This window comes from Sprattus sprattus (genome assembly GCF_963457725.1).
Source record: "Sprattus sprattus genome assembly, chromosome: 13".
NCBI classification, from domain to species: Eukaryota; Metazoa; Chordata; class Actinopteri; order Clupeiformes; family Clupeidae; genus Sprattus; species Sprattus sprattus.
This window is the reverse complement of record NC_137911.1, coordinates 14,614,808-14,632,033: the sequence shown is the minus strand read 5'-3', so window position 1 is coordinate 14,632,033 and position 17,226 is coordinate 14,614,808. Positions and strand designations below refer to the sequence as shown.

Here is a 17,226-nt window from a genome sequence, read left to right as displayed (position 1 = left end):
TGTGTGTGTGTGTGTGTGTGTGTGTGTGTTTATGTATGCATCTGTGTTTGTGATTGGATGACTTTGTCCCAGAATAACGTCTTGCTTAGTAAGGGGCCAAAAATATGTTCCAAGATACATTATTTAAACTATTAATGAAAAAAAGAGAAAATAAACATCAAATGTGACTGGCACTGTGAAAATAAACTGCCCACAAACTTTCTTGAACTTCTCTGTGGTGTTTTTCATGAGGGCATACAAACATGCGCAGCCCTGAGAAAAGCGCCGAATGAAAACAAGCAGACACAGCTCCAATTTATAACTTTATAACCTTCCAAAGAAGAGCTGGGAGGTCACAGAAAATCAACTTAGCTCATACTGGCAACATTGTTATGGGAAGTAAAATGGAGAGAGGGGCAAACAGATCAAACTGTTTACATGTCCTGATATCGGGAAGGTTATCTTCTCTACCCCAGTGCCTACACTGGCATTACTGCCTGAACCATACGCCAAGCTCATTATTGTTTCCAGTGTTGCAGCAGAAAACAGCGGAACACATGTACTGAGACATCATGTTTCCAGAGGGATTAGTATTAATGGCGGAAAGGTGAGCCATTAACCTATCAGCATGTCTGTGTAACTACACATGATGCAAAGTTAATTTCTTTGGGAAGGTAGTTGGATGCTGTTAATTCACCTTCATCACGGACCCCTATGTCCCCAGTATTTTGTAAACTCCTTCCCTCAAGTCAAATAGGGACTGTTAATTTACTACAAGCAAAGCACACCACAGAAATCCATCACCAGTGTGTCAGTGGAGTATGCATTGCAGGCTAAGGTAAATGAGAGAGGCTGTACCTTTGCACAGACACACGCTGCACCCTTTCCTGTTCTGCTGGTAGCCTTCGCTGCAGTGCTTGTCACAGGTGAAGGGAGGACACTTAACACAGCGACACATCTCGCAACCATGCTTGTTTCTCCTGTAGAAGGAAAGATTGAAGAAAAAGCACAAATCATAACATTAGTCATCCCCACCTCCTTGGAAAGGTAAGACTTTCACAAACCTCTGTAGCTAAAGTCATTCAGAGACACATGAGCACTTCTACGAAAGGATGTCTGGCTGGTTCTTAAGAGTCTTCCAGGGGTTGAGCATGAAGCCAGATGCTGGAGCTCTGGCATAATGGACACATGGTTCTGTTTTCCCCTCCTCTTAGTGCCATGAGCTGCGTTTGAAAAGCCCAGATAAAAGGAGACACCCTCCAATATGTGAGATTCCCATGGTGCTGTATCCCCTCTGGCCCACATGGCCAACCTGGGCCAGGGGACCCCAAGAATGAGCGGACCCCCTGGAAGGAGCCGTCATGCATAACCCTGGGTTCGTCCAGACCTTACGTCTTATTGACTGTGTCTCGAGCAAACGCGGAACAATCAGTGAGGGCTACTTTTCCACTGTGCAGTGGTCAGCACAGACTCACAGAGGTTATTTAATCACTCGACTAATATAAACCCCCGTTAAATCTCCGACCTTAGCCAGAGCGGGCAAAAATCAACGCGAGTGCAACAATGCTATGTGTCAAGCGCGTACAATTGCACCCGCCGTAAGTGCCTCAAATGAGTACCAGCAGGTGATTAACGGGTGCTGCAAGTCCTGGTTCTTGTTAAGTATGAGCTCATCGTTGATTTGTAAATAATCGCATGGCCAGGCAGCTGGAGGGGCTTTTCAGGGAGTAATCTCCCAATTTAGTGCGTGGGCCAGCGAGATGTTCAATTTGGCTATTTGCTGAAAAGAACATGGGGGACAACAAAAACAACATGTCACGGGCCCTGGGAAAAGCTGTGGTGGTGAACCAGACCTTGAGAGGCTGAGCCGTCAAACACAGGGGTGGAGGAGAAGTGATGGACTGGTGTTGAGGAAACTCGTCGGAGCCTGTGCTATTTGCTTACTGTCTGGTTAAGATCTGGGTGCACTTGCTGTCTATTCTCGGCCACAATCTCTTTTTCACTCTTTCCGCAGTGCCTTAAACCAAATAAATGACTCCGAGGTGACTTTGAAGTCGCCAGCATCCACAACCCGAAGAGTGTAATGTACAACATAAATCTCCACAGTTGAAAATGGCAAATGGAACTGAAGTTCTCTTTCTTACACCACATTTCTCTAATTATAGCTATAAATAGAGGACGAATGAAATCAATCAACTATGAGACCCTATTACATGATTCATAAACTACATTAGACTCTGGTAATGATCCAATTACTCTCTGTCCCTGGTGAATAAAATAACCCCTGTAACTTCCCTGCCCGGGGCAGTAGAATGAATGAAAAAGAGGGATGCCAGTCTCATTCAGTTAGGTGTGTGTGTGGAGGAGGATTCACAAACTCGCGAGGACTTATGTTGCGTGCACAGCCACAGAGACGGCGTGTCCTGTGCCCTTGGAGCGAAGAATTTTGTTGAAAAGGTGGCCTGTGGAATTTCACTTGGGGACTACTGCTGGCTCGGCACAAAATTCCATCGGTCCCAGAGCTCGCTGCTATGTCCCGCGGGCTTCTGTGATGTTTTAGGGCCATTGAGGAAGGGAAACGCACTAAGACCTTTCCTTTTGTGTGCAGGGGCCGAAGCGTTCGACTGTGCCAAATGTCAATAACAACAGCCCTGCGGGGCAACTAGCACACGTTCACAGCGCTCTGTTTGTACTTTTCCCTTCCCCTTAGTTCATTTTCTCTTCTGGCTGACTTACAAAATACTACAGCCTGCTGCCGATGAGAGTAAGAAAGTACAAGACAGAACGAGTACAGAGCTGTTAGTTGTAGCTTTTTTTTTTTCACAAGCATACTGGTGTGATTTGGTCTTCGAGGTACTCTCTACAGAAACACAATTCAGGCGCCTTCATAATTATACAAAACAACGTACCAAACAAACAAAACTGTGGCATTCCAAATCTCCCCTCTCCCTCTATCCCCTCTCAACCGTCTTTTCGTGGGCCATGAAAAACAAGAGCCAGCTTTTCTCTCCCTCTCCCTCCTTCTCTCCCTGGAAAGAATCGGGGAGTGATGCCCTTTGGCTCACCAGAGGCTCCTGCCTTAAACTGGGGCTTTAGTGTATGAGGGCTGAAGCCAGGGCTTCCTGCCTCTGCTCTGTGACCCCCTCAGGGCCATCCTTTGCTGGGGCTTCCTGCGTGGACTGATCAGCCCTCCATCCCCAAGGGCCAGCTCCGGAGGTACCGAGGGAACGTGGTTCAAATACCAGAGGAATCTCACTTCACGCACATACACACAGACACACACGAATACACACACATAGACAACCACACACACACCTCATAAAGGCTGCTTTTGTTGCGGATGCACGTTTGATCGTTGTTTTGAAATGGAGAGACACTTTATGAAATGAAAGTAAGAGGGGGGAGAGGGCACTGGTGGGGTTGGGATGAAGGATGAGAGGGAGATGGATAGAGTGATGGAGAGAAAAGGGGACGAGTAGAGAGAGCGAAAGAAGGAGAGCAAAGAAAGCTTCCAGATGTTTGATTGAGTTAAAGGGGATTAGGAGAGGGACGGAGGCCAGACTTGGACCTGAGACGGTCACTCCACAGTGGGGATTAGGGGCCTCTGCTTCAGCCCTGTTTGATCCAGGCTCACTGGGTGGAGGTGGAAGGGTTGGGGATTGGTGCCTCCGGGTCATCCGAGTATGAGCCAGGTCTCAGGTCTCTACTTCTCTCTTCTACTCTACTCACTCTTACTCTACTTCTCTCTCTCTTTCTCTTTCTCTCTCTCTCTTTCTGTCTCTCTGTCTCTCTCTCTCGTTCTCTCAATCTGTTGGTCTCTGTCTCTCTCTCTCTCTCTGTCTCTCTCAGTTCAGGGAGTAATTGCTCTGGCTCGTCTCCTTCACCATAAAAAAGAGGCAGAGCACAAAGCGCACAGAAGGAGTATGTACTTACACATATCCGTAAGGGCAGGTCTTGCTGCAGGTGAGTGGGCGACACTTGGGCACAGGTGGGCTGCACTCGCACACCTCGCAGCCAAAGTCGTCCTTCTCGTATCCCATGGGGCACTCCAGCGAGCAGTAGCTGGCCAAGTCAGGACAGGAGTCATCTGAAACAGCAGACATTTTAACCTCACTCAGAGATCATATAGCCCCATAATACAGTGTGTATGGACCATACAACAATAGTACGCTACGCTAATAGCCATATACTACAATTTCCATTTGGGGATCAATAAAGCACTCTATCTAACTATCTATCTGTCTGTCTATCTCTCTCTAAATCTACAAGGACTGAAGGACTGAACAGGTGAAAGCAAGGCACTGTAGGGCAGATCTGGGCCAGTGGCCTTCCAACGTTCCAGCTGCAATCCTGGTTGCTATGACCATGGTAACTAACTAACAGAAAAAGTATTCAAAATTGCAGTCTCTTTATCATTTAGTGATGGTTGTTGCACAGCAATAGTTTTTGTAAATGCTCTGCTGGTCTATGTTTTAAAGGTTCACTCACTGCTGAGACACTGGCACAGTAGACATCCATGCTTGTCTTGCTGGAACCCATAGGGACAATCCATGCCGGATAGCGTGCAGTTCTCCAGTGGTGGACACAGAAGAGGGCTCACCGTCTCATACGAAGGCTCTGGAAGAAGACAAAAGGCAGGGTGACTACAAGGCAGCGATCATCTTATTCATTATTGCAGGCTTACTTGCAGCTAGATGCTGCCCTTTTGCAGTGGAAAGCATGCGCAAGCACGTCCTGCTGGGTGAAGTGTGCGTTTCTGACAGCGGGGAGCCATCTGACTCACTTCCACACCACACTGCCACTTCCATTCCTGTGTTATGGCGGCCATTAGTGAACCGCATCGTTGGGGGAAATCCGCCCTCTCACCGCCCAAGCCCCCGTGAGGGTGGTCCGCTCTGCCCGCTCAAGTGGGCTGCAGCACGGCAGGGGTTTTTGTTTAAACCTCGGCGCATAATTGGCCAATTAAGGAAAAGTGATTGGCTTGAGAACACTTTCATCAGGGGTTTGCAGTGACTGAATCAGCGAATGCCTGCTGAGCCTGCGGGTGCAGGAGCTCTCTTCTGAGTGGTCTGGAGTAAACACAAGGAGTGATTACTTTTCCTGGGAGCCTCCTTTCTCGGGCAGCTCTGATGGATGAGAGCGTCCTCTTGTTGTTCATACGATCCGACGCAGGACAGAAGTCCTCCGCGGACATAAAACGTCCTCAGAGCCACGTTTTTCGGGATGTTTGGAGCTAATGAGGTAGGAAAAGGGGAAAAGTGGAGTCTCTCATCTTCAAGGAGGTGTGGATATCATGGAAGGGGGTAGGGGTGGGTGGGGGGGGGGGTTGATTTGGACTGCACCCGCCCCCCGCCTCCATCAGCTTCTCTAATCCTTCAAGCCAGTCCACGGGAGGTACGGAATGGGCTCTGCCTAATCGTGCCCCTTGAAAAATAATATACCCTCAATTAAGAAGCACTGTAAGCACACGACCCCTCACCAGGTGGGTTCCATTTCGGGAAGGACTGAGGCCGTAAAAAGAGAACAAAGCTTCTGTGGGGGAAAGAATGCAGGCCGGCCTCCTCTTAACGAGCAGCGCCGGCTCGAGGATCACTGGTGCGCTAATGAGCTCTATACGCCCAACACTCACGGTGGCTACTGCAGAGCAGCACATGCATGGGTCACTGGGATCACAAACCACGGAGCTGGATATTACAGTATGCTTGCTGGCTCAAAGAATTTGAACCAGCAGAACTCGACTCGATACATTGTGCCAAGGCAGAGTAAAACCAAGTACATAAAGGTTGTGTGTATAAATAAAACAACAGACTTTTAACCAGGGATTTTTAGTTAGGCTTAGCTATTCAGACCTTACATCTGGCTGTCATTCAGGAAGATGCTGCTATTTGTAAATCCAATAATATGATCATGAAAAGTACAAATGGTTAAAACTACTACTGTACCTCTGCTACAGTTTGAGTAAAAAGAGGTACAGTATATGTGTGTTATGTGCTTAGTGCTGTAGGTGTATGCTTGGTCACCTCATTCACATACGTACAACACACAAACAGTTAAACTTTCAGAGAGTACAACAAGGTTATGCTACTTATGGTAACTGTAGTCTATCGACAGACAGCCAGAATATGGCACGCTTGACTTCTCTACGTTACTACCACCCAGACCCTGAACGCCAGGAATGCACTGATGGACAGAGGCCCAACCTGCTATAATCAGAGGCTGTATGATGAGGCTTTTTTTACAGAACATTATCGGAGCAGGCAAGCCTGGTCTACTGGGGCATGACCAATGTCCTCACATTCCAGGGCTGATGATGCTGTGTTCTTCCGGTAAGTAAGGTCCTGAGGTCTGTGCCACACAGCAAGAGGAATCTCTCCCCACAAGTAGGGACCTTGAGCTCGCTCACGTCTTTGTTTGAATACTTGGAATAGTTTGAACAGCTTAATGATGAGGTGCTGAGTTCCTCTCGGTCATAGACTGTGTGTGTGTGTGTGTGTGTGTGTGTGTGTGTGTGTGTGTGAGTAAGAGAGAGAGGGGCTTCCTGTGTAGGGGAGACTTCAGGAATGTTTTAAGAATGACTGTTTACACGTTGGTGTTTCTCCCATGCTCTCATCCCAGAGTGTGTGTGGGTGTGTGCTTTACTGTGTCTCTGTTTGTAAACGTCATTGATGGTGTAGAGTATGGACTTTTGGGAATGGCAATGTGCATTGCTTCGCTGAACAGGACCAAAAGAGTGTGTTGTGAGTGCGTGTATGTCATTCGATAAAAATGTTTTTGAAGCCTTGAGTGTGTGTACATTGGGACAAATAAGTCCATTCCACACATGTGCTATATGTGCCCATACACATATCCTCCTCAACATGACACTGTATTACTAATATATTAATATTCTTTCACAAGTAATAATACAAAATGCTGTGTGTGTGTTTGCGTGCGCATGTGTGTGTGTGTGCGCCTGTGCATGTGTGTCCGTGTATGTGTATGAGCGTGTGTATGTGTGTATGAGCATGCATGTTTGTGTACCTTCGCAGAAGGGGCAGCACTCTCCAGGTATCTTGACGGGGTTCTGGCAGCTCTGTTTGCAGGCCATGGCGGTGCAGTGGGGGTCCCCGTCCACACACTGACAGAAGGTGCAGTCGTCCTCCTTCCACTGCTCCTCGTGCTGACGCAGCTTATGGTTCACCCAGCAGCTGGCCTTAGTGCTGTCCCGAGACAGCAGCTCCACATCTACAGGGGGGATAGCAGGTTAGAATATGCATCAAAGATAGATATGAGCAATATATATGTTACAGACAGACATTAAGAATATACATTAGGGATAGATACTGAGGAAATACACTTCATTAGAGACATACGAATATAGCTAAAAGACATAGACATTTTTAACATAGGTTAGATATAAACATTTGCAAAATGCATTAGAGATAGACATTTAGCATTAAGGAGGAGCAAACACAGTCCAGTGCTTGAACTTTCTGGTGGCAGTGGAAAGGTCACGGGTTCATACAATACTGTTGCTATTGCTCTTTTTCATTATTTGAGCGAAGTAGCTGCATCCGCATGAAGAATAATTGTCCCAACGTGAGCGTTTGAAGTGCTCGACGGCTACTAAGTGAAGCCAAATGTGTAATGGGGACCTGGAAACGCGTCCTGCCATGTTGCTCTGCTGAGCCTTTGCTTCACAGGGCCTGGAAATGTGTGTGTGTGTGTGTGTGTGTGTGTGTGTGTGTGTGTGTGTGTGTGTGTGTGTGTGTGTGTGTGTGTGTGTGTGTAATGTGTCAGTGCTTCCCATGAACGGCGCATAATTGGGGCTATTTTGTTGACAACAGAGGCAGGCTGTTATCCAGATATCACTGAGGGCTTTTGTTTGTAGGTGGTGAGCTTGTGTGTGTGTGTGCGTGAGTAAACCTTGGGAGTGCTTTTGAAAATAGTGTGTGTATGGCAGGGAGTGATAGTGGGAGTGTGAGTATATTTGAGTCTGGTGTTTGTTTGGGTCTACGTTTATGGTTTCTGTATGTGTGTGAATGTATGCAATCAAGTGTGTGTGAGTGTTGACATGTGAGTGTCTGTTGATTGTTTGGATCTGAGAGTGCATGTCCATGTGCTTATTGTTGAGTGTGTGTTTACAAATCTGTGAGTGTTATTGTGATATATTTCTATGTGAATGAATATCTTTTGAGTTTGTGTGGGAATATCTGGTACTTGTGTATACTACATGTATAAGAGTCTCTACATGTCTCTCTCTCCCTCTCTATCTCTCTCTGTCTGTCTGTGTGTGTGTGTGTGCGCGCATGTGTGTGTGTGTGTGTGTGTGTGTAAGTCTCCCTCCTTGGGGTAGGATTGTTTGCCTGATTCCAGCAGAGATTTGGCTGCTGTGTCTCTTTCCATCTGGGTGCAATTACCCTCAGAATGAAGTGTCTTTACTTCTCTTTATCTTTCTCTCTCTATCTATCTATCTTTTTCATCCTACTCTCCCTTGGCCCCAATGGTCCACTCTCCTTATTTTCCAGCTCTCCTTCTCAATGATCCGTTTCTCAGTGAACGGCCGATTGCTCTCATGCACAGACCAAAGACACACACAAGACACCGGAGGTCATTGTACCTCAGTGGGAGTTGACTACAAATGCAGACCACTAAATCATTGTGCCCAGATGCAGTCAGACCCCAGTAGCAGCCTCCTGGTGTTCATTTGACCTGTAAGGCAGTGTTTGATAAGGACACAGCACACACTTGGCAAGGCCCAGCAAACATGAGTTTAGTGTTAAAGGCCTGATAGTTTGATAGACAGCGACTTTTACCGTTTTTGGCAGACAGGTGTGTTATTGTTCTTTTATGGAAATGTATTCTTACTTAGTTTTTATCTGGTTTTATAGGATTCTGTAACAGGGACCTGTTCACCCTAACTGTACCTAAGGAAAACTCCATCCATTGTCTCTCTGTTATGTTACTGTCTGTGTCAATGATAAGACTGCTATTCTTCTTAAGTTTATTATTATTATTACTATTATTATTTTTTTTGATGCCCACAATTTTCACATTATTGACACCATTCTAGAGTTTAAATGCCTTTTTCGCTTTTTGATTGGCCCCGGTTGTTTTTTTTATATTTCCATTTTGCTACTACTTATTATCCCATTGAAAATGAATGGAGGGAAGTTATATGTCTCTAGTAGTATGCTGACAATCTGCATTTTGTACAATTCAATGATCTTGGAGCACCAGAAACCGGTATAATGGCTGTCTTACGTAATAAACATAAAGTGGGTAGGTTAGTCACAAGTTAACGTTGACAAGTTAACTCTGTATTATTAGAATAACAGAGCACAAAGCAGTTATGAACTCTCATTTCTTGGTCACTGGCATTTTTGTTTGTTATCACACACACTTTGAGAGAAGTTGTAATGGTACTAACACAAACACAAGATGGCTACTTTACGTTAGCTACACGAACAACAAGCAGTAATCAGCAACTGAGAGCAAAAAGATTGTTTCCAAAACACATGCTTGTTGATAAATAAAACAGGAAATGATCTTTAGATTTAAATGATCTGTCTTATCACCAGACACCGTGATACCCGTGATACGCAGGTTAGAGATTTTTCATTTTTTCATTTCAGTAGTTAGATTTAGCTATATAAACACTGCACCAGCAATTTAGCAGCAAGCCAAAGTAAGTACGTAAGAACTTTGAATGCGGACAGTAAAGACAACAGTGCTCTGACAAATGATGGTTTCAAATGTTATAGTGTGCTAATTATAGTTAACGTTACATTGATGTTATTCAAGATAACATGGTAATCGAAAAGCACGTCACAACAGTTTATAATGCTTAAAATTACAATCGGCACAAACAAGTTACTAATAACCTGAATGTTTTTTTTTGTAGAGCTACATTATGTGTTGTAATCTTGTGATCAAGCACAAGCTGGCTTGTTAAAATTGGCAAATTTCTCATTAACCAAGAACCACTGGGAGCCTTATTTAGATTGTATCTAGCATTATTGCTTTAACACCCCATAATTAAAGGTGAGAGAGTCTATGTCTGACACGTAGACAACACAGGTAGAATCCCTGGGTCCTCGAGGCACAGTGATCAGGCCGCTACGTGTCCCAAGATGCACTGCTCAGTTGCTGAGTCCCTGCAGCGAGTGTGTAAGTCAGAGGGCTGAGTGTGTGAAGATGAAAGCATTCCCGGTCGTCACGGAGAGAGTGGTGGAGAGTGAGAGCGCTCCAGGTGCGACGCAGACTCTGACCCCCAGTAACCTGCAGTTCAGACAGCCCCTTAGCCTGGCTGCTACAGATGGATTAATAAGACACACACACACACACATATACACAACTACCTGCACACAAATACACATACACACATACAGACACACACACACTTTCCTTGTTTCAGGCCGAGTAGTGCCAGAGTCTTAGGTTGTCTGCTGACCACATGGACTTCAGCAACCAGGTGCTTTCATCTATGTGTGAGAGTGTGGGCACTCAGATGCTTACTTACTGCATTACAGTAGATGTGAAGTGTGTGTGTGTGTGTGTGCATCAGAGTGTGTGTGTGTGTGTATGAATATGTATGTAGGTGAGTATGTATAGGTGTGAATATGGATGGACCAAAGATGAAGATGAAGGACCAAAGATGAAGATGTTTCTCCATCTTCTCACTACCGTTTCACCTGTGTGTATATGCGTGTGTTTGTGTGTGTGTGTGTGTGTGTGTGTGTGTGTGTGTGCGTGTGTGTGTGCGTGTGTGTGTGTGTGTGTGTGTGTGTGTGTGTGTGTGTGTGTGTGTGTGTGTGTGTGTGTGTGCAGGTTAAGGAGGGGGGTGTTGGCAGGAAGCGGAGGTAGGGGTGTCCTTCCACCCATCCGTGCAGCCCATGGCTGATAAAACAGACCTGCCCCCTCTGATCCGGAGGTTTATACCGTTCCACCAGAGGGGCTGTTATGGTTCACTCATTCATGGGCCCTTGTGTGTGAGGCATGTTAACGACTGTGGCACACAGCTGGGTTGAAACACAAGGCATTAAGGTGAAAGCACAGTGTATATGGCCCAAAGGGTGTGTGGGTGTGCGTTGGGTGTGTGTGTGTGTGTGTGTGTGTGTGTGTGTGTGTGTGTGTTGGGTGTGTGTTGGATGTGTGTGTGTGTGTGTGTGTGTGTGTGTGTGTGTGAGTTGAGGGAAGTATAACAAATGGGAAGGCCCTGTCCACATAGCAGTGTGTGCAGAGGGTTGAGTGTTAGTGGGTGTGTATCAGCCTCTGAATGCACTCATTTTAACATATTACCACATAAAACCACACAATGTTATTGTCTGTCTATATGTAAGCTCTTATGATGCTTCCTAAAGCAGCACACAGGAAATCATGCTCTGTGCCTACACTACAACCCATTGGCAATTTGCTGTCAAATGAGAATCCTCTAGTCTACAACTGAGTAAATGAGAGCGATGTTATCTGTGCTTCTTTATGAGCAGGTCAGTCATGCTACACTTGAATTATCTGTTTATGAATCCAGATGTCTGCATCCTTGGACTTTAACATTCAGTTTTCTGCATTGACTTGTGTATGTCATCAGTGTATTTAAAGCGTATTGATGATATTCACTTAATCAGTTGCCTCTGTTTACTTTGTGAGTGAACCGTGACTGTGTTTTAGTATTCTGAAGCACCAGGAACAGAATGTTTGTATGTCTGTCTATGTCTGTCTATGTTTGTCTATGTCTATGTATGTGTGTGTGTGTGTTTGTGTGTGTGTGTGTGTGTGTGTGTTTTTGAGTTTGAGACTGTACGTGTTTTTGTTTGCGTGTGTGTGTGTGTGTGTTTAATGCCTCTCCCTGCCTTACCTACGCACACAGGACAGCAGGACAGGACAGTATGTGCATGCATATGTGTGTCTGTGTACATGTGTGTGTCTGTGCACATGAGTGTGTGTCTGTGTACGTGTGTGTCTGGTGTGTGTGTGTGTGTGTACATGAATGTACATGAGTGTTTGTGACTTTTATCACCATACCTATGCACACAGGGCAGCACTCTCCATCGGGGATGTAGAAGTTGTCACAGTCGAGCTCGGCACACTCAGCCTTGGAGCAGAAGGAGATGCCACCGCGGCACTGGCACAGCCAACATGCGTCCATGCGGTACACCTCGCCCTCCGAGTACTCCTTGCCATTATGGGCACACTTAGGGGAGACTGGAGAAAGGGGAAGAAAGACAAACATTTACTTTTTTACTTTTAATGTCTAAACTTTTTTACATAATTTCACTTTTTATATCTATTACCACTTTTAACCAAAACGACTTGTTAGATAAATAATCAACACGTTTTATGACTGTGTGCTTTTTGAAATCCAAATCCATGGCATCGGTGTTGATAGCATCTTGTTCTGCTAGCTGAAAGGTCAACTTATATGGCCTCCACTACTATGTTATGATTAGTCAGGTGTAAGTTAGTCAGTGCAGAGTGATGGATGGGGGAGACCTGATAAATGTGAGACATGGGTTTTGGACAATGGCTGCTTCTGCACTGCAATGAACTGCTTTAAACGGAGTAGCATCAGTGTAGTGTTGGTCCCAGTCCAGAGTCACTGGCCAAAGGTCTTACACTATGATTAAAGTAGAACAAGAGCCTATTGGCTTTGGAGGCGGTGGGAGGCGGGGCTGTGCCAGCCATAACATTCCAGATTAAGTGTAGCAAATGTTGTGATTGGCTGTACATGCTTGCCAGAGTGCCCCTGCCCAGGGCAAAGAATTCCAAAATGCCACTGTTTGGCGCCTTGGCAACTCAGACAGTGGAGCATCAATCTTAATAGAATTAGCCCAGAAACTGCACTGTCACAAAAGACATTATGGTTGATAGTGCCTCTGCTAAATAACTAGGAGGTGATATCAATGATGACTCAATTATGAAGCAGTTAAGCCGTTGGTGTTCACTTTCCCCTTTCCATTAGACATTATCAGTAAAGTCTAACCTCCACCAACAATGAGCTAACAGTGCTGGGTACATATTAAACAGGCCCTACCATTTACCAGTGATTTACTATCCTTCCGTGTTCCGTTTTCTCTCTTCTTTTTTCACTGCTTATTTTTTTGTGGGGTCAGCAGTTTTCGGAGGCTTAAGAGGCGGGAGGGTGTGGGGAGGGGGGTGGGGTGGGGGTGGGGGGTACAGAGTCCAAACAATGAAGCCAGGCCTGGTTAGCGGGAATGCGGCGAAGCTATGTGAAGTCTTGTAGCCGGTGCGCTGGGTTAAAGAAAACAGGAGCAGGGGCCAGAGCGATCTGGAGGTCGGGAGGCTGAGCCGCAGACGGCAGGCGGCCCGACGCTAAGCACCGGAAACCTCCACTGTCTCAGGGACTCAGGGCCAATGAACAATGGCCGCCGCACGCATCGCTGGAGACCGATAACAACGAGCGCTGAGCGTACGCACGCAATGTTCCCGGGGCTATCTCACACAACACACAAAGACACACATATGCAAGCATGCACCACATATGCATACATACATACACATTATATATACAAGTGTGCATGCATACACCATGAATATACACACACAAACACACACACACCCATGTGAGCCTATACCATCCACCATCCATATGGACACACATGCACATATGCAAGCATTCACCACACACACACGAACCATTCGTAGACACTCGAATACACAGATATACCAACTATTGCACACAGTGTGTCTCTCACATACAGTCACACACACACACACACATACACACACACCATGCAACAACAACAGCACAGCACTGAGAGGCCCCGGAGATGGAGGAGGCCCCTGAGGGCCCCTACAAAACCCTTCCCTCCTCTGATCGAGAGGTAATCTCTGATGCAATAGCCCCCTAAAGGGACTCATCGTATGGACAGAAGGTGTCCAATCTCAGATGGACGTGAAGCCCCTCCACTCCTCCTCTGCCTCTGCACAATGGTTGTGAGCCCAACACAATGATGGCCAGTCATGGGGTGTGTTATGTAACAGTCAGTGGGGACAGGCGGGGGGTGGTAAGTTCTAATGTATGTCAGAACAGAAGGAAGTGCAGTTTGAGTGGAAGATAAATGTGTGCAGACTACAAACTCCCTTTTCTTTCTTTCTTCCTTCCTTTCTCTGGCATATGAAGTCCCTTTATTTTTCTCTCTCTGTTTCATTCTGTTTATCTCTCTCTCTCTCTCTCTCTTGGATTGTCTCTCTCTCTCTTTCTCTCTCTCTCACTCTAACTGTCTCTCTGATAGCAGACATGGTCTTAGACTGTGATTCGAGCATCTGTGGACCATACCCTGACTGTAGATCCAAAACATGCTGCTGACCCCTTCAACTCTCCTGGCCCAGTGTGTGCTCTCTAACACAAAGCAGGTGGGCTCACTGAGTTGAAAGTAAAGTGAGGGGTTTGCCTTGCCCCCCCCCCCCCCCCCCCCCCCCCCTCATCACCCCAACCCCATCATATCCCTCTTCCACATTGCATTTAAGCAAGGGGATGGGGCTGGCTCTGATCTGACCAGCAGCACTGTCCACCGCTATCTGGACAATCTTTCACGTGCAGCATGGCCAAGCAGAGAAAATTCAATAAGCGCTTTTTTTGCCGAAGCTCAAATCAAAAGGCATGGCAACGTTTTTAACGCTCGGGAAAACAATAGGAAGTCACTTGACAGGATGTACACATATGTGATTTCCGCAGGGTTTGTTAACACTAATCCACCCCCCCCTGAAAAAAAACCCTCACACACCACTAACGGGATTCCAGGCATACTTTCCGACTTATTCCACCGCATCTGAGAGAGTGTGGACAGAACTGCATGCAAAGTGCTTTAATTTGACGATTAGTTAGCCGGAACCGCCCTAAATCCTTTATTACAAGAGGGAGAAAAAAACAAGTCAAGTGTGTTTATAATTTCCCACAAGCAGCCATTCAAATGCTGAACGTTAACAAAGGATGTTTTGTTCCCTGCGACACTCATAAGCCTCTACTGTAAACATTCTGAAGCTGTGTGCGGTTGCATTTGTCACACAGCTAGCAGGGCATGATGTGAGAGAGGTTCAGAGCATGAACTTGAAATTGAACATAAACTACAATTAAGGATTTTAAACTGTAATGCAATTCACTTTTGGATGAAACAGTCTGCTATCTAACTCAACACGCGTGTCTATAGATATAGATAGATATCTGTCCATAGAGCGTCTTTTTACCATGCAAACACAGACTCCACAAAGACTCCGGCATGTTTTAAACGAAATACAACAGTTGTGTTTACACTAACACAGCAGTGTATTCAAACAGTGCAGGAAGGAAGCAGAAAGTGCTTTGCTAAAGGCTTAATGATAGAGCGAACCAGACAGTTGATAAACCTCTGTCACTCTACCACAAATGCACACACACCACACTCACACGCCCACACACATCCAGACAGAAACGAAAGAGTGAGAGTGGCCTGATACAGCAACACCACAGAAGCCCGATGATGTGTACATGTACTTGTCCATGCCAGGGTCTTCTGTGTGTATTTATACTGTACATGTGTACGTGTGTTTACATGTGTGTGTGTGTAAGTGTGTGTGTGTATACATGTGTGTGTGTGTGTGTGTGTGTGTGTGTGTGTGTGTGCATACGTGTGTGTGTGTGTGTGTGTGTGTGTGTATACATGTGTGTGTGTGTACGTGTGTGTGTGTATACGTGTGTGTGTGTGTGTGTGTGTGTGTATGTGTGTATACGTGTGTGTGTGTGTATACGTGTGTGTGTGTGTGTGTATACATGTGTGTGTGTGTGTGTGTGTGTTTACATGTGTGTGTGTGTGTCTGTGTGTGTGTGTGTACACATGTGTGTGTGTGTGTGTGTGTGTGTGTGTGTGTGTGTACATATGTGTGTGTGCATACGTGTGTGTAAATATATATGTGTGTGTGTGTGCATGTGAATACATGTGTGTGTGTATGTATACATGTGTGTGTGTATGTGTGCGTGCCTGTGTATACATGTGTGTGTGTATGTATACATGTGTGTGTGTATGTGTGCGTGCGTGTTTCTACATGTGTGTGTGCGTGCGTGCGTGAACTGCTGCTGGTGTTGGGGCGCAGTCACGCGGGTGCTAAAGGCCAGTGCTGAGGGCCAACAAAAGGGCGTGAAGCCTGAGCCTCAGGGGCGCAGCGGCAGACACTGCTTATCCAAACAATGATCCCCCGCAGCCCCGCAGGCCAGCCATTCAGGGGCCCGCCAGCCCGAGCCTGCCCCAAACCATTAGGCTCGCCCTCCCGCCCACCCAACCGCCCGCCCGTCCAACCAGCCGCCCACACACCCGCCCGCCCGCCCGTCTACCCGTCCGTGCAGACAAACGCACACAAAAAGCATTCCCATACATGAACTACTGAACCTTCCCTTAGTCTCCCCTCAAACCGCCCCCGCCGCCCCCCCATTCCTTCCTTCTCTTCCTCCCCCTCCCTCTCTTTCTCTCTCCTTCTGTGTCTCCCTCTCTCGGTTTCTCCCATCCTCCATCTCTCCCTTTTTTCTGTCTCACTCCTCCTCCCTCCCTGTCTCTCTCTCTCTCTCTCTCTCTCTCTCTGTCTCTCTCTATAGCCGTGTGAGTAACAGACAGGAACTCTTTGACACTGCGCTTCTGTCAGGGAGCAGGACTGGTAGCCTAAGCACTTTTCTGGTCACAGCGCTTGTTAAGTCCATTAATTCCAGGACACGGCACACATTTAGGGGAAGGCGCAGGGGCCAGAATGGGAATTTGTTCTGTTGGTAAAACAGTGAATATTTGCAGCTAGCGCAGAGTAAACACGCCGGGCCCCCGGTCCACTCCCTAGCGCCGCGCTGTGCCGCACCGACACCCCACAGCAAACAGGAGCCCCCCCAATCTGTCTCTCACCGGCTTTCCCTCTCGTGGTTGTGTGTCTCTCTGTCCTATATCTCCATCTGCCATCTCCTCTCTCTCTCCCCTGTCTATGTCTCTTCTATCTTTCTTTCCTCTTTCTCTCTCTGTCTCACCTCAATCTTCTATATGTATCAGTCTCCCCTCTCTCCCTTACTCCCCTCCCGTTTGTATTTACCAATCCTCCTCTCTGTGTTTTCCTCACTGTACAACACATGAATGCTTTTCTTTTTCACACTGACTTCTATAACTCTGTCTATCACTGTTCCAGTTTCTCCTTATGTCTCTTTGTCACTTTTTCCCCCTTATTCTTTCCTTCTGACACATCCTTCTCTTCCTCTCATCATGTTCTCCTCGCCTCCCTCTTTCTCTCTCTTCTCTCTCT

General features: G+C 46.5%; 1 protein-coding gene across 1 annotated transcript in view; it reads right to left on the bottom strand.

Moving 5' to 3' along the window:
- LOC308374634 (cysteine-rich motor neuron 1 protein) overlaps window positions 1-17,226 on the bottom strand; it is a 47,122-nt gene that overhangs the window by 8,439 nt on the left and 21,457 nt on the right. The window contains exons 5-9 of the mRNA XM_080850506.1: window positions 11,983-12,162; window positions 7,000-7,203; window positions 4,468-4,596; window positions 3,913-4,066; window positions 838-959 (exon numbers count right to left, since the gene is read on the bottom strand). Of these exons, the coding sequence (XP_080706632.1) occupies window positions 838-959; window positions 3,913-4,066; window positions 4,468-4,596; window positions 7,000-7,203; window positions 11,983-12,162 (789 nt within the window). The remainder of the gene's footprint in view (window positions 1-837; window positions 960-3,912; window positions 4,067-4,467; window positions 4,597-6,999; window positions 7,204-11,982; window positions 12,163-17,226) is intronic.